The sequence below is a fragment of the Nanorana parkeri genome, unplaced genomic scaffold (assembly GCF_000935625.1).
Source record: "Nanorana parkeri isolate BGI_ZX_2015 unplaced genomic scaffold, ASM93562v1 scaffold3, whole genome shotgun sequence".
Taxonomy (NCBI): Eukaryota; Metazoa; Chordata; class Amphibia; order Anura; family Dicroglossidae; genus Nanorana; species Nanorana parkeri.
The window spans coordinates 1,177,963-1,188,237 of NW_017306271.1; the positions used below are offsets into that span (position 1 = coordinate 1,177,963).

Genomic DNA, 10,275 nt, shown 5'->3' on the forward strand with positions numbered 1-10,275 from the left:
GATTGTTGTACCTTTTGTTGCACATTAAAAAAAAAAAAAAAAAAAAAAACACCACACACACGCACACACACACACACACACACACACACACACACACACACACACACACACACTCTTGCACACATATTATTAGACATGTGCAAATACTAAAAAATAATTTAGGAGGAAATGAAACTAAAAATGTTTTCATTCGTTTCGCCAAATAAAACAAATTTATATGCTATTTTGGAGTTGGCTACCAGTTGATTCTGTGCATGTGCATCGCTATCCTGGAGGCAGGCGCGTGACGTCACATGACACCACACGTGCGCGGCGTCAGGTGACATCACACGTCTGTTGTGGGGGTATTTTGTCAATAGGTAAAGTATTTGAATGCACTTTTAATGGTTATATGGTTTGTCTCAGCCCTTATCATCGTCTCTTTGGTCGGTCGGCTTGGTTTACATGGAAACGTGGAGAAAATTATAAATAAAGGCGTGTGAAATGAAAAAAGTCATATATTAAATTCTATCATAACAGGTATTAATCCCATACAATTACCACAAAACAATAATTTTCACTATAGTAGGCCTTTAAACGTGCAGGAGTTGTGCTATTACACTTTGCCTGTACACATCAGGAATCCCTGTGTGCACCTCTGGGATTAGGGGGATATGCTGCACTGGGGCACACATTGCCCCTGGACCTGATATTGGCCATGTGGACTGCTTTTGTGGCATTTACACCGCTGAATTAGAATATTCCTCTTATGATTTACTGGTGCTTCCAGGCATTTTGTACTCTTATTACAAGAACATGTCGTATTGTGTCTTCACATCTTTAAATGAGAGTTTGATTACTGCGTTACTGTTTCCCTATGAATTGTTTATCTAAATTTGCTTCCAGGCAAGAGAGCCCAAAGCAATTATGAAGATTGAACATTTAAATGCCACTTTCCAGCCAGCCAAAATAGGGAACCCAAATGGACTGCAAATCACTTACTTAAGGGATAACAGCACAAGAAATATTTTCATGTACCACGAGGATGGCAAGGTAAGAGGTCATCTGTGAACTGCCGCTAAATTCCAACCGTACAAATCACTTTAAAATGACTTGACGTCAATGTTTCCCTCGCCAGTGCAAGAAGCTGCAGATTCAGCAGAACATCCAGTCAATGAACTTCACTGTGCTGTATCAGAAAATCTTAGCATGGTGACTTAGTATTATTAGTCTATGTGTTCAATTAGATATTTATTAACCTTCACCCATTACTAAAATAGTTTTTGGAGAATTAATGACCTGGAGGGTTTCATGCCTTTATGACCCGTCCTTCTCGGAAGAAGACTCATAGCTATTTTTAGCTGCAGTGTGCTTAGGTACAATGTTGCAGCCCATCACTCTATCCTATTTAACCTTTTCCTGTGCCTCTTCCCTTCGTGACCAGAGCAGGTTTAAAGTGACACTAATCTCAGGAATTAAATCCTAAAAATGCATTCAAGTTCCCTAACTATTAACAGAAATGTCGTTTATTTGTGCATCACTCAGTTGTAGATCCTCAAATCATCTCAGAATTCATGCGGACACTGTCCTTCCTTCTGGAGGGGGGCTACTTTTGTTCCCCATGGTCCCTGTGTGTGTTGTAAAGTAGCCACCGCTCCAAGCTTGCTCCCGTGATGGACTACAATCTCATGTTTAGTTTACTAATAAATATAGTCTATCACAGGAGCGAGCTTGGAGCGGTGGCTACATTACAACACACACAGGGATCATGGAGAACAAAAGTAGCCAACCTCCAGAAGGAAGGACGGAGTCGGCACCTATCCAGAGAGGATTTTTGGATTTACAGTCGAGTGATACACAAATAAGATACATTTTCAATAGTTAAGGTTCTTGAGGTACTTTTTAAGATTTAACTCCTGCGTTTAGTGTCACTATAATGTTCCAGACAATTATTTTATATTGAATGAGGTTGGATATGGTGTGACTGGTCGGAGTTATGTCTGTAGATAGGCTGATACATAAACATATATTCTCTGTTTGCCCTAGTAGAGGTACTTATGTGAATAGAGCGGGGAGAGGAGGGAGGAGATACACCAGGCCCTGACTTATTTAAGCAGAAATGTCATCAGATGTTTTCAAGCTTGTCTGATGTATCTTGTGCCCTAAATGTGGTCAGCTAGGAGAAGTCTGCTGCTACACTAGAAATTAGGATTTCATCTAGTCTGTCCAAAAACAGCCTCATTAGTTGGCAGTCATCTTATGTCTAAGGGCTAGTTCTATGCAGTTGAAGATGTTTCATCACTTAGCCAAGTGACTTCTTCTGTATGAATTAAGGGTGGAACTCACATCAGTGGTGAAACATCTTCAACATTACAGAGCAAGGTCAGTTCAATGGGACCAGCTACTGCTAGCTATGCCATGGCCTGGATTAATGAAAATCTTCACAGACTTGTAGTGCCATAGCTTGAGAATATTTTCTGGCATCCCTAGTCCACAGCTGGACAAGTAGGCACCATTTCACCTCTCCAAGGCCAGTGCTTCCCTTACCACAAATGGGTGCATACGGTAATGTTTCAGATTTGGGCCTAAGGAAAAAAGGCCAGAAAGGAATGTTGCACCTCCAACAGCAGCTTAATTGGGGAAAACCGCAGTGATTTGACAAGGATTTCTGTCCTGCCCAATTGCTGTTCCCCTGATGGACCTCTGCCCGCAGTTTCTATAGGTACCACACAGATGTTGGATCGCTAAACAATTTGGGCAAAATTACCTGAATCAAGCAATGTCTATATTAGATATGATGAGTAAAACATGAAAAAGATTTTAAAAAATTCACAGATGAAGGAGAGTAGGACTGGATATAGTTAAAAAAAGAGTGCTTAGTTACCTTGAACTTTCTCAGTGGTCACGTGATCAGTTAATGTATTGTCTCCTGACCATTACTGTAGGACAGCTTTACACTTGGTGCACATCCGGAAACATACACCCAGAAAACCGTCACATGGATCATGTGTTCATTTGTTCTGTAAAAGTTATAGGTGATTTTATGATAAAGATATTTAGTACTGTCTGTAGTCATGGTGATTTTTACTACATAGCCAGCCTTGGACAAAACAGTGATGTGATGTCATTGCAACGTGACAGTGATCACCATGAAGTTGGGTATACAGTGTTAGATTTTTGAACACATTTTTATATGAAAAATCTTGTCAGAAAATGCCATTAGAGACTTAACATGTTTGATTTTAAAGAGTAACTCCACTTTTGTTGGGGGAAAAAAAATCAGTCCTGTCTGGGTAATCGATGTACACTGCAAGGGTTTTAAGATTCCTACTTGTTTTTGCTCTGAAGAAAAAGCAGTTTGTTCCAGCATTTCCTTTACAAATTGACCCCTGAATGAGAGGGTTCATTATAAGCAAATATTTGGTGGACTTTCTGTGTTGTAATGAGGAAAGGCATCCCTTTAGACATAATTAACCCTTAAGGAATATCTTATTGCAAGGAATGGCAAAAATGTTACTTGTATCTTACAGATGTCAGCCAATCACATAAGTAGGAAATTACATTACTGGGGGCGTTCTGGACATCAACTCCAGGTTGCTCTATTGCATTGAGTTTTCTTGACAGTTTTAGAAAATTACAGTAGGTGTTGTTGTAGAGGTGCAGAGGTGATTTTTTTTATAACATTGAACCACAAAATGACTTGTGCAGCAAGCAATCTTTTACGATTATTTTTTTTTTCATTTTTGTTATTTTTTTTTAAATAGGAGTTTATGTTTAACATTCAATTTTGAAATGAATGGAGTTTCTCGAACAAAAAAAAAACACATTCATTGTTAGATTTTTATCCAGAAAAATGTTTCATCCTGCTCCTTTTGATTTTTTTTTCGACGATTTCAATCGTCGATTTAACCTTATCAGGCAATGAAACAATTTTTTTTAACCAAAATTCAACTGGTGTATGGCCAACTTTAGGAAGCTAATGTGTTTCATTTTTAATGTTTTTATTTAACTTGGCTGTTGTCAATAGCCGGATGAATTGCACAGGAAAGCAGAATTCCCATTTTTAATACAGAAGTAATTATACTCATTGATGTGAGGCCACACTTACCAGGATATTTCTAAGAGTGATCTGCTTAAGCAATGTCAGCCCTTTGTGTAGTGAATACATAAATAACTTATTGCCACTATATGACAGAAATGTGCAAATAGTACAAAAACTTGCAAAATGTGCGAAAATCTCTGTGCATGAATGTATAATCAAACCATCCAAAAGCAATTACTTTACATCATAAAAGTGAATTGATTGTCTATAGTACAGCAGCTTTTGATTTATTTATTTTTTATTTAGTTACTTTAGGAATACCCACAAGCACAGATTTAAAATGCAATCCCTAATTATCAGGATATTTGTCTGCTGTCTTCTGTCATTTTGTGCGTAAAGGAAATCTGTACTGAAAAGCGGGACGATATCTTTGACTAATGCTAGCTGCTTGCCGATGTCTGACATTGACCAGGAATAAGGAAGCAAAAAAGAAAGTCAGGGTGAAGACAGAATTCCTGATCTGTAAATTTGTTCTGAGTCAGATTCTCAAAGTATTGAAGCAAATAGGTCAGCATGACAGCCAAGCATTTAGCAGTGGCTGTAGTCTCAATGAATAAAACGTTGTATCCTTCACCACTTCATAAAAAACCGCAGTGATGTTTGCTGTAAATGTGTGGAGGTGTGTTGTAACAATTTAATCACCATGGAAGTAAGAGTTTCCCTTGAAACAAAACAGTAAGTACATGTTGTCTATTCATTACCAGACAGATTTTTCAAACTTTACAAAAAATTTTTTTTTTTCACATATTGAAGCATACTAAAAACATACCCACGTTTTCCAAAAGCCTTCCGGACCTTTCCTCATATTTATAAATGCGCTATTTCATTATATGGGACACTTCATATCGTATAAATGGGTAACTACTTTAGCAATATAGCTTACAAGTCCACAGATGTTCATTTTAATATTCTACTGGCTTTTTCAGGGGGTTTTGTCAGCATTTATATAAAAGAATCTGTGCTCTTGGAAAGATAAGCCTAAAAAGTTAGAATACTAATCCTAAAGCTGCTATGAATTGGTAAAATATGATGTGCAAGGGATAACACAGCGCTAAAGGTGGATTCCGTAAGAAAGTAGGTGTAAAATATAAATTAATATATTGCCTTGTTCTGAAGGTATATATATATATATCCACCGAACTGGGGGACTAGTTACCTCCTCAAGGTGTATATATATGTATATACATATAAGTGAATAACATCCCAATGAAAAAATAACAAAAACAACTATGTATAAATCAAGTGATAACAAAGTGTCTAAACCTCATTTGTGTTGATAAATCTGAGCATAGTTACCTCCTGAGGACTAGTTACCTCCTCAAGGTGTATATATGTGTATATACATAGTCAGCATTACCGGCTTTTTTCAAGGGATCCAGTGAAACTATTGTGTGGTTACTTCAAATGCTCAGTGTAGTGCAAATGCTCAATGCTTCAATGCGCATAACAAAAGCGTATTGATTGCTGTGTCCAGCGCTCGTTGCACAGCCTTTGTGACCAAACATCTCAGTTTAGTAGTTACTGTAATGCTACTGCGGCTTGACTGCTTGATCCAGCACTTATTATGCAGACATTGCGATTTGATTGCTTGATCCGCCACTTGTTATATAGGCATTGCAGCTTCACTTCTTGATCTGGTACTTATTACACAGGTATTGCGGCTTGATCCGGCACATATAATGCAGACATTGCGGTTTGACTGCTTGATCCACTAGTTGTTATGCAGTATAGGCATTGCAGCTTGACTGCTTGATCCAGCACTTATTATATAGGCATTGCAGCTTGACTGCTTGGCCAAGCACTTATTATTATTTAGGCATTGCAGCTTGACTGCGTGTGATCCAGCACTTATTATATAGGCATTGCAGCTTGACTGCTTGATCCAGCACTTATTATACAGGCATTGCAGCTGGACTGCTTGATCCAGCACTTATTATATAGGCATTGCAGCTTGACTGCGTGTGATCCAGCACTTATTATACAGGCATTGCAGCTTGACTGCTTGATCACTTGACTGCTTGATCCAGCACTTATTATGCAGACATTTCGATTTGATTGCTTGATCCGCCACTTGTTATATAGGCATTGCAGCTTCACTTCTTGATCTGGTACTTATTACACAGGTATTGCGGCTTGATCCGGCACATATAATGCAGACATTGCGGTTTGACTGCTTGATCCACTAGTTGTTATGCAGTATAGGCATTGCAGCTTGACTGCTTGATCCAGCACTTATTATATAGGCATTGCAGCTTGACTGCTTGGCCAAGCACTTATTATTATTTAGGCATTGCAGCTTGACTGCGTGTGATCCAGCACTTATTATATAGGCATTGCAGCTTGACTGCTTGATCCAGCACTTATTATATAGGCATTGCAGCTTGACTGCTTGATCCAGCACTTATTATATAGGTATTGCAGCTTGACTGCGTGTGATCCAGCACTTATTATATTGGCATTGCAGCTTGACTGCTTGATCCAGCACTTATTATATAGGCATTGCAGCTTGACTGCTTGATCCAGCACTTATTATATAGGCATTGCAGCTTGACTGCTTGGCCAAGCACTTATTATTATTTAGGCATTGCAGCTTGACTGCGTGTGATCCAGCACTTATTATATAGGCATTGCAGCTTGACTGCTTGATCCAGCACTTATTATACAGGCATTGCAGCTGGACTGCTTGATCCAGCACTTATTATATAGGCATTGCAGCTTGACTGCGTGTGATCCAGCACTTATTATACAGGCATTGCAGCTTGACTGCTTGATCTGTCACTTATTACACAGGTATTGCAGCTTGACTATATGATTCAGCACTTATTATACAGGCATTGTGGTTTGAACCGGCACTTAATATAAAGGTATTGTGGCTTGGTCCCGCACTTATTTCACAGGTATTGTGGTTTGACTGCTTGATCATCTGGCACTTATTATACAGTTATTGTAGCTTGACTGCTTGATGCAGCATTTATTACTTAGTGTATTTCCACTTTTGAAGCCAAATTGGGATAACACATATGTGTTACCTGTTCACATTCATACAGCATAACAAAAAGAAAAACCTTACTTAAGTCTCCCTTTCTATAGGAGAGGGCTGGAGTGTCATGTTTACCAAAATAACTCTGTCTGCACTGTGCTGGCAGATCTTATTATCAGAGATGTGCAGTATATCTGTTGTAAATAAGGGTTAAAGATCTCAAGTAGGGGTGCACCGATACTAGCCCTGGTGAGAAACCGCACACAGGGCTACTTTATGACAGTCTAGAAAAGTCCCAAGTCCAGTTACTACTAAAAAATAATCTTCCTTTAATCTTCCCCACCCCCATCCTGCTGACTATTCAGAGAGGTAACAGCAGCAGACTGCTCCTTATTAGCACATGCAACATACCTGCTGTCCCTCCCTATCCAAAGGAAATTTGAACTCTTCATGATTCTAGAAAAGGTCCCTAAAGACTTAAAGAGGAAGTATAAAAGGTTATGTTTCCATAATATATATTTGCTGTATATTGTATGTAGATTGGCCTGGTTATATTAAACGCTCATTAAGCACCATTTCTTTTTCACAGAGATCCCCTTTTAGCTGCACCCCAGTTTTTTTTACCCAAAACATTTTATTTTATATAACCGTTCATCAATTCCTGTGCTTGATGTGTAAAAACTTTCAAAGTATAGCGGTCAATATGTTTTGGGGCGAAGGCCGTTTATAAACATGTGCAGCGATGCAAGCCAGGCCTGAGTTGAGGTACATCTTTTATTTATAAGACCAATAGAAGAATGCTGCAATTTAATATTCTGCAACAATCTGGCTTTTAATTTCCTGCTGCCATGTCAGACATGTTTGTGCAGCTGTCAGAGGAAGGGGAAATCAGAAGAAATTAGTAATGACTCTGGATGCTTTTTCCCCCCTTTCATATCAGTTCTAATCGGCATCACAAATCAAAGAAAGCATCCAGCAGGCACCTGTCTAGGGTGTAGCCACTGGGAGTTGGCTTGTTACTATAACAGCTCCCTAAATAAGGATCTAGAGTGCTAGTGCTGGCTCACTAGTGCCATCTTGTGGTGTTTATGGACAATTGCAAGTCTCCCGTGTAATCTACTGTTGTTTGTGTTATTTTTCATCTTCTTGGGTACAGCAACTCTTTTTTATTGACCTGTTTGAACCCTTTTTGAATTTGTTGTTGTGCATGTTTTATTAAAGAAGACGTATATTTTGTAGACAAACAAAATCTATATTAACCATAGTGTAGTGTATAAAGCTGTAAGGAATTCTCATTGCTTGCTATTCTTAGCATTAGTCATGCAACCTCTACTGAAAGGGCTTTGGGGGGCTGACATTTAAGTAGAGCAGAGAAATGAGTGGCTCTTCCTTTCTTCCTTTCAGCAGAGAGGGTGACCCCCTGCTGGAGGGAGCATGGAGTGCAGGTTTCTTCATAAATGGTAGACATTTCTAAGGTTATTTTACATGTTTAATGGAGGATTAATGTTACTTTGGCTTTCATTAGTGTATAGGGTATGTAGTATATTCATTGTAAATTCAGAATTAAATAAAAATGTTCTTCTAGTAAGCAGATAAATAATTGTTCTTATTTGCCCCTAAACAGGAGATTGTGGATTGGTTTAATGCGATACGAGCAGCGCGGTTTCACTACTTACAGGTGGCTTATCCAGGGGCTGGAGACATCGATGTAAGTGTACTTCTATAGTCCAATACCATTTCACTTTTACATCAAGCTCAGATACGTCAGCTGTGCTTCATATGGGATTTCCTCACTGCAGGTGTCATAAAAACTATATTCTAGGGATGCACCCAAATGCTCCAATACCTTTCTCGATCCCTGAACTTTCGGTCAGAGGGAGACTTCCTCTGACCGGGAGTGCTACAAGGGAACATGGAGCTGGCTGCTAGCGGAAGTACCTGTATCGGCGAGTATCGAAATATAGATATTGGAACTCGTACTCAATACCGAAAAACTGGTATCATTTCTATGTGAATCTCTGTGAACATTTGCTCTGTGCGAATAGAGGCAAAAATGAACATTCTGAAATTCCACTCACTTCAGTATGTGTTCAAATCAAGCTGTGTATGAGCACACTAGGGGGTCTATTTATAAACAATTGGCTGAGCCGTTCGCCCTGCAAATCTCTACGAACGTTTGTTCTGTGCACATCGAGGCAAAAACAAATGTTCTTAGTATATTTGCTGTTCAAGTCATATCTAATTAATGGATAATACCACAATATGGTCACTAGAGGTAGCTGAGGAGCATATAAATGCTTATTTCCTGTGCTCCCCAGCTCCATCTAGTGGCCATAATGCAGTATATCCCATCTACGCACTGCAAATGCACATTATCTCAGCCAGAACCTTTTTTATAGAGAGATTGGATGATGCAGGAAAAGTCACAGATATTTCCAACACATTTCTGTGTAAATTTACTAGGATTTCTGGCATAGACAAACGTTTAATATCGCTGAGGAGCTCACTGCTACATGCCCCCATTGTTGTAGGCGACCCTTGAATCAATCACATGACCATTTCAAATAGTATTAAACTCTCAATCCTTTTTTCAATAATGAATTTAGATCAAATATACATTGCCCAGCAAAGGATGTCATTGCATTTTTGTCCAAGCACTCACCATCATCATGTTTCCAAACAGCTCCAACTCTCTCAGCTCCACTTCCCTGAACTTTATGTCGAGTGTAAGATCACAGGGGACAGAGCAGTCTCCAGCAACCATCTATCTACTAGCTTGGAGAAGGAAGGAGGGAGAAAAGAAGAGCTGGGAGCAGGGTGGAGAGGAGTGTCTTGCTGTGCCTGTGTGTCTGTGGAGATACACACAGCTTACTAGCACACACAAGGGTGGCCTCATAGGACCCTGCAAGGGAAAGGAGACTCCCTAAAACAGGATACCAGGGCCACTGCTCAGGAGACCAGCTGATTCTGCAGGAAGCTAACACTTTTAAACATCAAGGAGCAGCATCCGTTGTAAGTGATTTAATGAACATTTGAAATAGCACAAAAACTTTTTGACTTTAAAAGGAGAACTATGAGGCTAGTGAAAATCACTCACCTCATAGTTCTAGCCGACGTGTGACAATGAAACTGTCACAGGTCGGCTCAATAGATCGGGAAGTGAGAGAACACATACCGTCGCTCGCTCACTTCTCGATCCTGTCCCTGCAGAGAG

The 10,275-nt window shown here is 39.4% G+C and overlaps 1 protein-coding gene across 1 annotated transcript in view; it reads left to right on the forward strand.

The window, feature by feature from the left end:
- ADAP1 (ArfGAP with dual PH domains 1) overlaps positions 1 to 10,275 on the forward strand; it is a 181,062-nt gene that overhangs the window by 165,172 nt on the left and 5,615 nt on the right. The window contains exons 6-7 of the mRNA XM_018568271.1: positions 886 to 1,032; positions 8,686 to 8,769. Coding sequence (XP_018423773.1) covers positions 886 to 1,032; positions 8,686 to 8,769 — 231 coding nt within the window. The remainder of the gene's footprint in view (positions 1 to 885; positions 1,033 to 8,685; positions 8,770 to 10,275) is intronic.